Raw genomic sequence first — 16,217 nt, forward strand, 5'->3', positions numbered from 1 at the left:
CCTCTTCTGTAGTCTCTGGAATGTTGTAATCATCTAAAAAGTGTTCTTTCAAAACTATAAGTATTTGCTTTAACTCTAAGTTAATTTTATAGTTTCTTTTATGTTACTATATAAGATAAGTAGTAGTATTTCAAAAGGATTTAATGTTTTGGAAAAGTCTGAGTCCTAGAACCTATCAAAATAGGTAAGCCTCTTAGTTTGGCTCGCAAAAAGAATCATCATATTAATGATTATTATAATCATTAGGGGAAAGAAAACTGACTAGTACCTCAACCCTGGCTGCACTTAGAACAGCTTAAAACAAAATACCAACTCCTGGGCCCCACCACCCAAGAAATTCACATTTAACTGTCCAGGAACAAGGCCGAGGCATGGGTATGTGTTTGCAATCTCCCCAGGGTTCCACTTGCCAGGTAAAAATCACATCTGAGCACCTCACATATACCTCTATTACAGCATTTATCACTTTATACTATGATTACTTATGTATCATCTATACCTCTAAAAATCACATCTGAGCACCTCACATATACCTCTATTACAGCATTTATCACTTTATACTATGATTGCTTATGTATCATCTCTCCTTAGAGATGGTAAGCTTCCAGAGAAAGAGGAGTCATATCTTATCTATCCTTGAGTCTTGTAGTGGACAGAGGTTTGTTAAACTCCCAAGTGTCTGCCATTAACACAGCTCCTTCTGGGTGCCCAAATCCTATGCAGGGAAGGCAAAGAGGAACTCTAGGAAGTGTCTTAAGTGAAGATGGCCAGTCTCGGAACCATGAGACCCAACAACGTAGACGTGGGTGATTAGTCTGGGAATAAGAACCTGACTAAGGTCTGTTGTGCTCCAGGGTGTCCAGTAACCTGTATGTCCTGACTCAAAAGCTCTCAGTCCATCTCAAGCACCTAGCTAGTGCCCAGTGGGGCCAATAAGATCCTCTCGCTGAAGGAGTTTAAATGTGAGATCAACAGAGAGCTGAGCAGTTGGTAGCAGGAGCAGAAGCCAAGAGACACCCGGAGAAAAACACAGAGAGAGGAGCTGAATCACGTTGGCGGCTAAGCCTGTTAGAAGGGACGGCAGATGCCTGTGGCTCAGGGGGGCAGCAAGATAACCCAGTCACAGAGCCAGATCCTGAATGACCTTCCAGTTCCTGAACTTCAATCCAGTTTTCGTGAGGCCTGGCTGGGTGGCCTTTCCGGAAGGCTTTTCGGAGACACGTGGCTGAGCAGTGAAGATTCCGGTCAGCCTTCCTTCCACAGTCAACTCCCATTACTTAGGGTAAACTCAGTGGTATCTGTGCTCTGCAACCCCCCCAAAATCCCAGTTAGCACAATCCCCAGGGTCTAGCACTTTGCCTGGCACAACAGCGAGCACTAAATCATTGCAAGTGTTTGGAAGGCAGGACCATCCCCAGTGGAAAAGCCTTCAGAAAATGAAGAAATCATTCACGGTGAAGAACACTGGCGAGGGTCGCCTTCGAATTACAAAAATAGTGTTAAAATAGGATAAGTATATTAAGCTTAGCCCATTTTCAAACCCATCTACATTTCTACCGTAATCTATCAAAGAAGGATATGTCACATTCTGCAGAACTCCAGTAGGCATCCTAATTTCAGCTAAGGTATGTCTGGATGACTTTTCACTCCGCTTAACCTTAAATCATGGTAACATTAATAACAATTTTCCTCCCACGCTAACATCACTGTCAAACCTCCAAAGTAGCTGATATTTGTCTTTCAAGAAGTTTAGTAATATGGGCTCTTCCCCCGACACTGCCACACACATTTCCCCTGTCTATTGTCTGTATCAGTTACTCCACGAACACATACTCCTCAACAGCCGGATGAGTCATAAAATAAGAGGTACATGGATGTAAACTGAGCCTGTTTATGCTCTCCCTGGCCCCAGCTAATAAAATAAAAGAGGTCCCACTGAATTCAGGTCCAATGGCTTCCGGAAAACAGGTTTCTGCTTAGCAAAGACATACCTTACTCAGTACATTATTTTAAAGGTAGAGCTAATTTCATGCCCTGGGTGAATGCAACGGATTTATGGGGAGAGTCATGTGCAGGGTGTGTAAGGACTTGCCCTCCTCACGTCCTCTACAAAAGAAGGCTCTGGCGCGTCTGGTGGTGAGCAAACCAACAAAAGGAATGCCTAAAAGGTCTCACAGAGATCAGGAATGGGCGCTGGGTCCCTGCTCACTGGAAACTCAGTACCCAAAGCAGTGCTTGTTTAGGTCTCCTATCTGCATTTTCGAAAATAAAAGCAGGTTTAGTCCAACCTTCCCCGACCTGTTCTCAATCAAGTGATCTTACGCCTCTGGAATTGAGATTCTGAATGTATGTGTCTACCCCACGTTTGGTATTATATTACAACAGCATGAAAATGGAGCCTAGGACCGAGGAGCGGCCAGCCTCAGAAGCCTTCTTCATTGCCTGCCGTGTAATACATGATATGCAAAGCCTCTGACTTCAGCCAGCAGATATGTGGAGACCGTGTTGGCCCTAGCATGGGGGCTAAACTAATGTGTGTTTAGGTCAGAAAGCGAATCAGAAAAGCCACTGGAGGGCACGTCACGGAGTGAGAGCCCTATAAATTCTGCCCCAGTCTCAGCGTCCCCTGGCAAACACTCAGCTTCCCTCCCTGGGCCGCTGCACATCTCTCCTTCGTAGTGCTGGAGAACTCCGGCCAGCAGCAGCTCTCCTCGCCACTGCCTTCTGCCCTGCAGAAAAGCCAGAGAGCTAGACATCGAGGTGGAAGGAAAGCCCAGTGCAGCCCTCCACTCGACACAGCCCCTGCTCAGAGAGCTAGGCGCGAGGGCGAAGCCGGGCGCGGGCGCCGCGGTCAAGTTCGGATTTCTCCCTTCGGTTGGTCCGCGCAGATCTCCGCACATTCCTCCGGATCTTCCCGGCGAGGAGAAAGCGCGAGCCGGGCCGCGTCTGCACGCGCTGAGCGCTCTCTCCCTGCACCCCGGGGAGGGGCGCCTCGCGTCACCCACTCGCACCCGGAGCCCCCCGCTTCGGGAGCTCGGGCGCCTCCTCGCTGTTCTCCTTTCCCTCCCCGCCACCGCCGCCGCTCGACCCCTCCCCTCCCGGGGCCCCGCGCCTCCCCTCCCCCACCCCGGCCCCCGGCCCGGGCTCTCCAGGACCAGCCTGCGCTCCTGGCGCCCTCATGTCTTCGCGGGACTCTCGGCGCCGGTTGACGTGGTGTCTCGTTCGGATTTCCAGGCCAGACCTCAGCTCCGGCGGCAGCATCAGCCCGGCCCGTCTCGTGCTCCCCGGCGCGGCGCCCCAAGAAGGCGCAGAGCGCGGCCGCCGCCGCTGAAGCGCCCGCCGCGCCCCGCGCCCGCGCGGCCCCGGCTGAGAGCGCGGCGCGCGCAGCCCTGTCACCCCCCAACCAAGGCAGCGGCGGCTGCTCGGACCTCGCCTTCTGGGGGTGCAGGGAGCCGGCGAGGGAGCTGTCGGCATCCCTCGCCCTTCTCACGGCGGCGGCGGCGGCGGCTGGAGCCTTGGCCGCCGCCTCCTGCGTGCCCTCCCTGCCGGGAACGGCCCCAGGATTGCGAACTCGTGCCCCTAACCTGCTGGGCGGGGCTCCGCGCTCCTGCCCTCGGCCCGGATGGGTCTCCTGGCTGGGACTCGGGGCTCCTGGAGTTAATGTCCAGCTGGGGGTCTGCGGAGACCGGATACGAGGTGAGTAGGGGAGAGGGCCTGAGGGGAGGCGGGCGCGGCGGGCTGCGGGGCGCTGGAGACAGAGGGGGGCGCGGCTGGACCTCAGAACGGGCAGTGGGACTAGAAAGGGAAGAGACTAAGAGGGAACCGAGACACTGGGAAGACAGAGGAGAGAGAAAAGTTGAACTGGAGACAGGCTGGCCTTGCAGAGGGGCAGTTTGCCTTTCCACGTGGGCAAAGATCTCTGGGGTCCCTCATGCCTCTAGACCCCGGAGTATTCAACAGGGACAGTTTCCCTCCCCGACTCGGCGGGGCGCTCTTCCGTCAAGTCCCGGGAAGGTACCGGGCTGGGATCGTCTTTGAACCCACTACTGCCAAAGTTGGGTCCTCTGTGGAGGCGCTGCTGCATAGATATCATTACTGGGGTGTAACTTGTTTTGGTCTGTTCCGAGGGAAAGTGTAGGCCCCGGGAGGGGCTGCTGCTAAAGGTGCTGAGGACCTAAAAACAGAGCGCTCACCTCCTCTGGAGCCGTCTTGCAAATCTACATTCCTCGCCCTTTTCTGAACCCGGTTACTTGCATGAGCCCGCAATTCCAACTAACCATCCGCGTCGAGGTTAAGAGAGGGGCTTCCGGGATAGCCCAGGAGCTGGGTCTCCGTCTCCAACAGACTCTCGAGCCTCAAGGTCTTCCCTACGCCATCTAAGTGATGATTTGAATGACCGCTTTTCTCCTGCACTCTGTGCCACCTCCCCAGTTAACACTCTCCACCACTACCTTGCACAACCTCAGGGATGATTTCGCCGCTTTTTGGTTTCCAGCCCCTCTCGGGGCGGGAAATAACTTTCCGCGGACCTCCCCAGCCTTCTGGCGCCTCCCTGGTTTCGGCGGTGGCAAACCGGTCTGCAGAGCAGACGCGCGCGCTCCGGGGGAGCTGCCCAACCCCGTGCTCGCAAGATTTTTGCTCATTGGTGGGGGCAAACACAACTCTCCTGGGCGCTGCCGCGGATATGTTAGAGCGCACTCGACTCTTGCATAGTATTTTCGATGTTCACTTAAGTATTCCAAGGAAGAGATGCTGCTGCTAACCTCGCGCACGCACCTCTACCCGCAAAGCTCCAATGCGAGCTTCTGGGCTTCCGCCCCGCCGCGACCGGGTTTGCACTGAGTTTCGGCATATCTTCGCTTTGGCAAGGTTCAGGGACAGTAGCGCCTTTTCAACAAGTGTCAGGTGTCCGAGGAGCCCGCAGCGTCCCCAGCCCATTCTCGCAAGGGGTTCGGGTGCACTCTGGATCTGAAACACGGCATCGGGCCCTTGACCCATTCCCAGACTGTCTGCAGGAAGCATCGCTCATTCTTTTCCCTACCGTGGTCTTGGGCCCAACTGAGTACCACCGTCAGTTCAGGACACAAGGAACAGCTGAAAAAAGCAATACATCTTTCCGCAACTTCTGTCCGTATTCCAAAAGAAAGCCTCCGAGTTACAGCGCGCCCCCACCCACCCACTCCCGCCTCCCTTTTTCTCCTCCTGAGACCTGGATCTCGAGGGCAAATCTCCCAGCCTGCCAGACACGGGAAAGTGCGGGGGCACTGGCGGCGGGAGCGCTTACCCGCGGTGAGGCTGTCACCGAGACGCGGGGGAGGGAGGGGGAGTTCAAAAACCAGGTTGCCGAGAAACCAGCTTAAGTGAAGCGGGTAGAGAAAAATCCCGGAGAGAGGATGAAGAGCGGTAGGAGAGGATGAACAGCAGGGATGCTGGTGAGGACATCCAAAAGTTCCGGGGGGTAATTTGGATTCGGAGAGAATTGAGGGGTTGTGGAGAGCGTTCGTGCAGCGGTTCTATACTTAAAGTGGCAAGGCAGCCGTCCGGCCGCGTGGGCGCTTCGGGACTCCGGCGGTTTCTGGTGCCCCCTGGTGCTGGGAACTCAGAAGCGCCCGGCGGCGGGTCCCGCAGTCCGGCTCCCTGGGGCATCCGTCTTTTCCGCCCCAGGCCTGAGGATCACCAGGTGCCGGTGCCCGCGACCTCCCCTTTTGCTCTGCTGGACGCAGAGAGGGACCAGCCTGTGGGGTACCGGAACGTGTGCGGGGGCACCTAGCGGAGAAGGATAGCTTGTTTATTACCGCATGTGGCAGCGCCTTGGGCAGTTGGCGCGTAACAGAGGCTGCCGGTTGCGGACAGATGTGCTTTGAGAAAGAGATAAAGAGACCGACAGGGAAGCCGCTGGGTGTGTTGGGGGTGGGGATGTGGGGACCCCACAGGGATTTGGGAAAAACCTCCCCGTAGACCGCTGTGAACGCTCAGCCTCCAGACTCCCTCCGCCCGGCAAATACCGGGAACTACAAAGCGGCTCTGACTGCAGCCTGCGCGGGCGGTGCTCAGAGGGAAGAAGGCGCCCTTCTCGCCTGCCTGAGATGGGCGAGCTCTTTTCACCCGGCGGAGGGCGGGGGCGGGAGCCTCCTTTGGATAAGGCGGGGAGTTTTCCTCTATGTCCTCTTTTGCCAGCTTCGTCACACTTCTAATTGAGGATCTCCACGTCCAATTTAAAAAGCCCTCCTCCTGCCAAGCAGAAAAAAGAAAAAAAAAAAAAAAGGAAAAACCCTCTTAATGCGGAAGGGAAACCTGGTGCCTCTGTCGCTTCCTGCCGGCGGGCACCGCGATTTGGGACGGCGCATTAACCGCGCGCCTCCCTGCCCCTCTGGGCAGCCAGACAGTTCGCACGCGCCTGGGATCGGGCACCCGGGTCGAGGGGACGGGAGGCCTCGCGTTCCCTCGTCCCTGCTCGAGCGCCTCGCAGGGCTTGTTTTGCACGGCCTGGGTGAGGTGTTGCCTGGGAGCCCCAGCGCCTCAACCCAGAGCCTTTCCTTTTCCCCGGGTTTGTAAACCAGCCAGAGGGGCATGGAGCGCCGGGAGCCGCAGGGTTTAGGAGTTTGTGGTCCCTACAGACTCCCCGAGCCCAACAGCTGCGTAGCGAACAAACAGACGCCCAAGGGATGGAAAATGCATTCGTCTCCACAGCGGTGGGAGGTGGCGGTCGAATTAAACGCTTCCCGGGGTGGCCTGCACCGGAACCCGGCGGGCGTTCTGGGTAGAGATGGGGGTGGGGGCGTTTGCTGGAAGGGAGGCGGGAGCTCCTGGCGACTGATGGAGAGGAATGGGGTCGAGGTTTTTACTTTTATCTGGGAACTGCCTTACTCTCTTCCACTGAAAAAGTTCAAGGAGCTTTTCCCAAGAATCTCTTTTACTTGGAGGAACGGGGATAATCAACTGCATGAATCTCGTAATTTCCACTTTAGAATGCCCTTGGAAATTAGAACGCTGGCATTGGGGACTCACCTCAAGGTGCCCGGGTCTCCCCCCCACCCCCGCCTCCTTATTGCGTGAAGTTGGGCCCTGAGTTGAGGGTACCCTTTTTCTCACCCGCCCTCAACTGCGTGACCCTCCTTTCTAGGGGTGCGAGGATTGAGAAGCCAAACGGAGCCCCCTAAGAGGAGCTGAGCCCCCACCGTGCGCCCTTTCCCGGTCTAGACCTTCTGGTGCCCGCGCTCCTGCGTAGCGTCCCCGACAGGGTACGATCGTCCAGGAGTGACTGTGACCCAGCTTGGGGAGCTCGAAACCCCTCTGCGAGGGGAAAGGATTTAAGGCCAGAATCTTGCAAAAATGCAAAAATAAAGAGGGTATTCGAGTACACCACGAACATTTTCAAGACCGAGGCAATCCCTCCCTAACTGTAACGCTAAAGCATTTATTGAACGAGGTTAGGCCTTTTCATATGTTAACATTCATAACCTTAAGAAGTGGAGGTAGTATTTTAAACCGAGTTGAAACTTTGGAAAGTTCAGGAGCTTAACACAGATATTCCTGGACAGCCTCAAAGTCTTTAAGTCCCCACTGGCTTCTTGTTCCGACGACAAAACACTAATTGAAATGGCAGGAATGAAGCTTGGGCGGGGTTCGTGGTGCCACTGAGCCTGCCCCTGCCTAGCTGAGGACAGGATCAGGACCCCGGGAGGGCTGGTCTCTTGCTTGGGTTCAGGGCTCGTTCTCCGGGGCGGGGGCGGGGGGTGGGGGTTCCTGTGGGAGCTGCTGGACGGGGCGGGAGCACAGGGTGAGGGTTGCCCGGTCGCCCCCCAGAATGGGGATGGGGTTGCGCGCCAGTACTGCTGTCGTCGTATTGGGAAGCAGCCCTGCCCCGAAATCCTGGGATCCGATGGCGGAAGAAAAAGGCAGTTGTCAGTTGGAAGCCGGAGAGGCGCACCCCGGAGCGGGGACAGGCAGGGAGCTGGGAAGGAAAGAAGGGTGGGGGTGCCCGGGGAAGCGCCCGGCCGCAGCGGTCCGGAAGGAGGGCGGTGCCAAGTCTGGAGGGGAGCCCCGGGGATCCGCGCGGGCCCCAACATCCAGGCCTAATGTGCTCTCCCCGGTTCTGCGCCCCCGCCCGCCCGCCTGCACAGGTGCCGCCGCCGGACGGGACTCTAAGATGAAGTTATGGGATGTCGTGGCTGTCTGCCTGGTGCTGCTCCACACCGCGTCCGCCTTCCCGCTGCCCGCCGGTAAGAGGCCTCCCGAGGCGCCCGCCGAAGACCGCTCCCTCGGCCGCCGCCGCGCGCCCTTCGCGCTGAGCAGTGACTGTAAGAACCGTTCCCTCCCCGCAGGGGTCACCCCACCCGCCGCCCGCACGCACCCCCAAGTTAGCCACGGCCGCAGAGTGGCCTCCCAGGGAAGAGCCGCGCAGGCGCCGAAGCCCCCTCCCGGTGCGCCGCAACCAACTGGTGCCCCAAGGCTGCAACACCTAGTCTGTATATGGCACGCGCTGGCTTTGCCCAACACACAGGGTAACACACTTTTCTGCTGCTCATTTAGATTCCGATCAACAGCTGTTTTCCCCACCACCACCACAGGAAAACACACAAGTTGTTTTCTTTTTTTTTGCCTCCCCATCACACACACACACACACACACACACACACACACACTCACACACACACACTCACACACACACACACTCACACCCGTGTTTTGTTCCAAAGCCCTCTATCTCTGTTTGGGTGTGCCTGGCTCTGCTGAATTCTGAGAACAATTGCCTTTCCATCCTAAACTGCCCTTGCAAGGGAAGAGGCTGAGGTTTCACAAAACCATGCCAGAGTCAGAGAAAACACAGAAAAGCCTTGATTTCCAGAACAAGCATCTGGGCAGTGTCAAGTCTGTTCAGGAAAGTTCCGGTTCTAGAAAGAAAGTGATAAATAGTGCTGGGCTGGGGCTAGGGGGAAAAAACACAAAATTGTAGTTCACTACACAAATGACAATGTTAACTCTTAAGACTAGATTATTCATATTAGAAAATAAATCTGCGATTTGCCTCTCAAAAATGTCTCAGCGGTTTATCAGGGCATGTCAACTATGATTTGATATAATTTACCCTCTGCTCTTGAGAAGTTCATCTATTGCGTAAAGCAGAATATGCTTCATCACAAGTTAGAGATTACTGGCGAGGAAAAGAAAATTTGCACAATCCCAAACTAAAGCAGCAGTAAACCGTAGCCATAACCATGCTGGCTACTCCCCATTTCTGTTACCCTATTCTGCATTTGAAAATTATTGTGATCATAGGCACCACTGAAAGGGTTCCAAAGTCAGCTGTATGCTGGAGTCCCCCAAACCTGTGGCCTTGGGCTAAAAGTAGCCCAGGAAATGTGATGTGCTTATCTTATGCTTGATTACAATAAAAGCATCTTCTTCCTGAAGTCCCAAGAAAAAGTGCATTTTTCTAAGACAAATGAAGTCTTCAAGAGTGACTTAGGGTTAGAGAACACAGTTTGATCCCTTGAAGTAACTGTTCCAAGAGTGTATGTCAGTTAGTTGTATAAACCTATTTTTAAAGGTTTTGGTTTCAGCCACAAATTTCTATCCTAGTGTATATAATGTATCTCCAGTAGAGACTTAAAATGCGCTTTAGTGCCATAATCTTCAGAACAGTACCCATGAAGGCTAAATGGCTTTTCATTCAAACAGCCTAGGTCAGAGGAACAGGAACCCAGTGAAAGGTAATAGTTTTCTCACCAAGGCACTCTGGAGGAAAAATGACTGTGCCTGATTATGAAGCTGATTAGTTCATGGAAATTTAATAAGCATATTAGTATCCTGTCTACCTAGGCTTATTTAATGCTGGCTCCTGCTTCTGGCTCTGCTTTTGGCTAATTTTGTCACCTCAGACAAATTACTTACTGCCAAACACAATGAACAGTTTACAACTGTACAGTAAAGGAAGGCCTTGCCACTCCAAAATGCCAATGACTGAGATTTGGTCAACCCCAACCTTCACGCTCCACCCTAACCTTCCTTTGGGAAAAGACTCATAAGACCCCTGCTTACTGGACTCACCTGGTGAGCTCTAGTGACTACTGGTGCTGGGCCTCTCCCAGAGAGATTCTGATCTAATTGGCTTGGGGTGTGGCTTGGGCAACTAGAGATTTAGGTGTTCCCCAGGTGAGTCTAACGTGCAGTCAGGTGAATCCCTATGCCTTGATAATACCCTAAGAAAATCTGTGCCTCATGTAAGGTCCAGCCAGTCACAAAGCAAGCAAGGTAACATTAATCTTATTGACTGGGGTGGGGGGAGTTGTGGGGGAAGGGAGGTTTTTTCCAAAACTGATACTAAGTCATCAGTAGTATCAGTAGTATCAATGGACAAGATTCTGACTACTGTATTTACATTTGAACCAGCAGAGCACACCCGATTCTGTTTTATCTATGGGAAGACCCAATAGATCCTTGAAAGAGAAATGTTCCCAAAGAGAAAGTGAGCTGCATTCTAAGCCAAATTGACTTCTTTCCAGGTATGTTCAATTCGGTAGCAAGTTGTCAGTGTGGGGAAGGCAGGATAAAGACAATGTGCAGACTTTGAACACTCAACCAGTGTCAACATGCCCCTGTCACAGTGCTGACATTTATATCCTGCACTGTGCACTGTGCAGTTAAGGCTTATGCAGAAAACATTAAGTCACTCATCATTTGAAAATAGAAAGTGCCATAAATACTGATCCCTCTTCTTGGAATGCTTGGAACTTAGTGATTGAGCAAAGGCTCTTTCGTGCTACGTGAGTCAGTCATTCTGTGCTGTTCAAAGGGGGCTGGACTGCACCCTGTCTACACATTCACCCTTGAGATCACATGTATTCTGCTGGTTCTGATGTAAATGAAGCAGCCAGAATCTTGTTCCTACCATTATCACGTTTTGAACTAACCAAGTAGAATTCGTAACTGGCCCACTTGTCTGCACAGAGGTTGACGATAAAGTTCATGGGCTGTGGCTGCTTCTTGTAGCAGCTTCAAACTTGTCTAAACTTAAAGACTTGTGGTTTTCCTTTCGGGTCATCCAAGACTTTTCCGTTTCACCGTCTTTGTATTTTATCATTGTGCTTTTTACCTGTGTCTTCACTAACGTGTGATTAGAGCAGGCCTGAGGCATGTAAAAGGTGAAAATAGGTCTTGTGCACAGATGCCATAGCATTTTAGAGCTGAAAGGTAGCCCCTAAAATTCCCAGGCCTAAAGATGTAAAGCAGTTTATCCAAAGTGCCAGGGTTCCATGATGGCAGGAGGAAGATTGCTGAAGCCAGAACCCGTGTTTCTCTAAACCCCTGAATTGCAGAGCGTTCAGTCTTGCTACCTAGGAGAAAACACTTTATATGGGAGGATAGTTTTCAACTAATGAATAAAACTGTGTTGCACAGGGTTGCTTGAAGTTTTTAAAGGTTTGTTAATCATAGTCATATACCAGATCTCAGCTGTGCATAATAACTCTAAATGTGTTTCACAAAGCATAAAATGCACGTGCCTTTTAAAACGTTGTGATCTAAAAGCACTTATTCATTCAACAAGTAATTAATGTGTGCCTGTGTGTGCCAGACACTGTCGTAGGGGCTAGGGAATCCTCAGTACACAGACAAAAGCCCCTGTCCTCACAAAATGTACTATGTAATAAAGGTACAGGGTGTGGGGCAATTTGGTGGCATTGTAAACTAAAACCTTGGTCAGAAGAGGGCCTTTTTGTGTGACCAGAAAACAACTAGAAACACTGAGCACTGCTAAATTATAATTGCAAGTAATCCACAATGCATTGTAATATCATGGGGTTCCATTCTACCGGTTTGGCAGCAAGTCACAAAATTTCCTAGAGAAACAATCTTGCAAATCAAGCCATCAAGTTCTCAGACTAGCCCACAAAACTCTATGTAACCTTGATCAATTTGAGATATGATTCACCATATTGTGAAGCTGGAGTCTCTTCCCAGGTTGTCATTTCCCATAATCTGCAGAAGGGGGACACAGCGAGAAGTCATAGTTTCAATAAGCAAGAGCTCAAGTTCACGTCGGTTCAGTCAGCCTGACCACTCAGCTGTTACTTAACAGCTCCCAAACCTCAGTTTCCTCATCTGTGACATAGGAACACTATTCATCCTGCCTCCCGGGGCTGCTGGGAACAGAGTTACATGAGGCAATGCTTTGTTAAGCCCGTGCCCCATAAGCAACCATTAGTACTTGCCACGCTGCTGTTCCCAACCCGCACCCGGTGAGTGCCTTTTCTCCCGTCCCAGGCTTTCAGTTCGGCCTCTGCCAAGACATTGCTCTAAATGGTGGAATTTCAAGCAGCTCAACAAAGTACAGAGAGGGGAAGAAATGCAGGCCTTGCGGGGAGGCTATTTTGGGCCCCACGGTCAGTCAGTCGGGTCAGTCAGTCGGGCCAGCCTTGCGTGGGATTCTGCCCCAGGGTCAGCTCCCCCTGGCTCTTCCCAGGTTTCACAGCTCCTTCCCTTCCCCATTTGCTGAGCCCACATAGTTCCTACGGAATTTTTCCCACCAGATTCCCATGGTCGTGTTAGGGAGACCCTCGTCCCCTATGGGGAGAAGGGAGCCAGGACACCATAAGATCCTTACATGTAAGAGATCAAGGAAGCTGTGAGCTGGAGGCTCCCTGTCTTGAGATAGAGCATTTCTGTTTTAAGTGATCCCACCTGGATATTTAATTCAAGCTGCTTCACAAACCCAGCAGAAGACTGTTAGTGAATTTAGTAAACTTTCAGCTTGTTGTTATCCAGCTAAGAAACCTTCTAATGCAACAAGGTAGTTAAATGTTAGGCTTTCAAATCTAATGTTGTGGGATATAGAGTTCAGAATAAATAAGCTCTGTCTATCTATTTTTTGTATTATTATTTTAGGGACTATAGGAACAGACAATACTGTAATAAGGTCCCTAAGTTGGAAGGGGGCTCTGCCATTTGGGATGAGGTGCTTGGAATCAAGAAATCCCACGTCAGGCTTTTAGGAAACACTGATTCCTCACTCAAGATCTGAGACCAACATCTCATTCTGGCCTCAGTCTGAAGACCTATTTCAAACTGTTGCTGTTTAGAGAAATCTATTTCAGGCTTAATATGAATTGGCCAGTCTTAGGACCTCAGGCTGATCCAACAGCCAAAGAATTATTCTCAGAAGATTCTCCTTTCACTGATAGAAAAATAAAAGCTCTCTAGCATTTTCCCTTCCAAATGTCGCTTTCTTCTGGGTTTACTTAGCACTTAATGGTCCATAGCCTCTTTATTCAATTAAAACATATTATTTAATCACTTGAGCTCAATCAGGAAGCAAGTATTAAATATCTTTCATGCTCTAGGTGCTGTGTGGGCATCTAAAAGGCAAAATTGTGAACTTAAATAGCTTATGATCTAGTTGTAAACTATGGATAGGCAGATGGGTGGGTGGGTGGGTGGGCGGACTGTCAGTCCAACAGATAGCTATGTCTACCGAGGCGTGTGCATTAGCTGTGGTCATGGTAAGAATTCCTAGGGATGAAGTCACTAGGATTTGGAGATCATAGCAGGAAACAATTCGAGGGAGAGGGAGGATTTGAGCTAGCACTTGAAAGATGTGCATTAGGAAAGGAAGGAAAAGGAAAAAGGGCACATTCCAGACCAAGGAGAAGCATAGGCAAGTTTGTGATCACGATATGGGGAAGGGGCAGGTGGTGGATACAAGGAGGAGGCCAGACCAGTCGCCAAGTACTGAGAACAGGTGGCGGGAAGTGGTGTGAAATTTAGGCTATCTCTGTAGGTGATACCCAGATTATGAGATGCTGTAAAATCCAGGAAAAGAAGGTGCTTGCTCTGTTTCTGATGGCAGCGGGGTGCCACTGGGGTATCTCAAGCAGGCAGGTGGCAGCAAGTGGGATCTCACTGCTAAGCCTTCTTGCTGCAAAAATTATTCAAGCCCCAGGCTTCATGAGTCTATAGCATAGGCTATGCCCTTATTTTTAAAAAGTGTGTAGGTGTGGGCATAATTGAATCAACCTGTTAACAAGTGAAAAGATACAAATAAAAATTTAAAGTTAGTATCATACAAATAAACTTATTTACAAAACAGAAATAGACTCACAGACTTAGAAAACAAACTTATGGTTACCAAAAGGGAAAGGTGGGAGGGGGTAAACTAGGAGTTTGGTACTGACAGATACACACTAATATATATAAAACAGATAACCAACAAGGACCTACTGTATAGCACAAAGAACTATATTCAATATCTTGTAATAACTATATAATGAAAACCTGAAGAAGAGTAGATACATAAAGAATATAAATATCAACTATACTTCAATTAAAAATAAATACAATAAAAACAAAAAATAAAGTTAGTATCACTACATCTCTGCTTTTCACGTAGTAACCCAATTTTTAACAAATAGGGTTTTTTAATTTATTGAGTATAGTTGATTTATCATGTTGTATTAATTTCTGCTGTACAACAAAGTGATTCAATTATACACACATATATGTATTCTTTTTTTATATTCTTTTCCCTTATGGTTTATCACAGGATATTTAATATAATTCCCTGTACTATAGAGTAAACTCCGGGAGTTGGTGATGGACAGGGAGACCTGGCGTGCTGCAGTTCATGGGGTCGTAAAGAGTCAGACATGACTGAGCAACTGAACTGAACTGAACTATGGAGTAGGACTTTGTTGTTTATCCATTCTATGTATAATAGTTTGCATCTGCTAACTCCACATTCCTAGCCCATCTTCCCCCAACACCCCGCCCCCTGGTAACTACAGGTCTGTTCTCTACATCTGTGAATCTGTTTGTTTCATGGATACGTTCATTTGTGTCATATTTTAGATTCCACATCAGTGATATCATAGTTGTTAGTCTTTCTCTTTCTGACTTACTTCACTTAGTATGATTATCTCTAGGTCTAGCCATGGTGCTGCAAATGGCATTATTCCATTCTTTTTATGGCTGAGTAGTATTCCTCCGTGTGTGTGTGTGTGAGTGCACACGCGTGTGCACACCATATCCTCTTTATCCATTCATCTGTCGATGGACATTTAGGCTGTCTCCATTTCTTGGCCATTGTGAATAGTGCTGCTATGAAAATAGAGATCCGCTGGATCATACAGCAACTCAACTGTTAGTTTTTTCAGGAAACTCCATATTGTTTTCCACAGTGGCTGTACCAATTTACATTCCTTTACCAACTGTGTAGGAGGGTTCTCTTTTCTCCACACCCTCTCCAGCATTTGCTATTTTTAAATGGATTTCATGTATTGGCCTAAAATCGAGTAAGTTTGAGCTCTACTGGGTAAGAGATGTTATGTATCCCTATTGTACAGATGAAGCAATGAGACCTAGAGATTTACTCAGGGTCACAGATTTAGTAAGTGATGAAGCCAGAATTCAAACCCCAAACTTCCAGTCCCCAAACTGGTAATTTTGGCTTAATACAGACTGCACTCTCATATTAGTAGATTAAGAAAACACAAATCTTGACTTGCGAAAAATACATTCACTATCTGAAAGATGTATTTCTAGGAAAATCAATTAGCCGAAGCAAGGAGTATTATATTTCCTCCAGGCCCTTTCTTTGATCTCTGTTTGGGCCAGAGTGGACCTAGGGTTATTTTATTCATGATACTTCAGAATCCAAATCAGGACATTTTAGGAAGAGAAACATGCATTTCTTCACACACTCCTAAACTATCGATGCTTTTTGCAATGAGGGAAGGCTCCCTAACTCTTTGGGACAAAGTGAGGTCTCCTCGAATACTTGAGGCCTTCAGGGGGGTGCTTGTTCTCAGCTGGCTTCTGTTCTGCCCAGGGAAGGGAGTGTCCACATGGGAAGCCAAGGGCAACAGCCCATAGCCAGCACAGTCCCCTCTACGGGAACGGGAGTGGGTTTGTATAAGCAGATCTTAGGTCTCCACTGAGAATCAACTGGTTAACTCAGTAGAGATAAAACCCACTTTTTAATGATTTTATAGGATAACTAAGTTGGAAGGCCTACTTTTGAAAGTCTTAAAACTTTTTTTCATGTAAACCTACAAAATTATGTTGAAAAACTAGCACACACTCCTAAGGTAACATCTGTAATTTTCCAACAAGTTTTAAATAGTTGTAGCAGAAGTAATTTCCAGCCCATTTGGCAGCTAGACATGTGCTTCAATACTTTTGGCAAAACTTTGGAGCTGCAAATTTAGCTTATTCAATTTGTG

At 49.7% G+C, this 16,217-nt stretch overlaps 1 protein-coding gene across 4 annotated transcripts in view; it reads left to right on the plus strand.

The window, feature by feature from the left end:
- Positions 1-3,219: 3,219 nt before the first annotated feature.
- Positions 3,220-16,217, plus strand: part of GDNF (glial cell derived neurotrophic factor) — a 28,463-nt gene continuing 15,465 nt past the window's right edge. Inside the window, exons 1-2 of one of the 4 annotated variants that reach the window (XM_027520237.1) lie at positions 3,220-3,696; positions 8,124-8,300. In XM_027520237.1, coding sequence (XP_027376038.1) covers positions 8,150-8,300 — 151 coding nt within the window. In that variant the 5' untranslated portion in view covers positions 3,220-3,696; positions 8,124-8,149. Of the gene's footprint in view, positions 3,697-6,309; positions 7,242-8,123; positions 8,301-10,345; positions 10,506-16,217 lie in introns of those variants that run through there. The other 3 variants (XM_027520239.1, XM_027520236.1, XM_027520238.1) reach the window with 3 other exon arrangements.

The sequence above is a fragment of the Bos indicus x Bos taurus genome, chromosome 20 (genome assembly GCF_003369695.1).
Source record: "Bos indicus x Bos taurus breed Angus x Brahman F1 hybrid chromosome 20, Bos_hybrid_MaternalHap_v2.0, whole genome shotgun sequence".
NCBI classification, from domain to species: domain Eukaryota; kingdom Metazoa; phylum Chordata; class Mammalia; order Artiodactyla; family Bovidae; genus Bos; species Bos indicus x Bos taurus.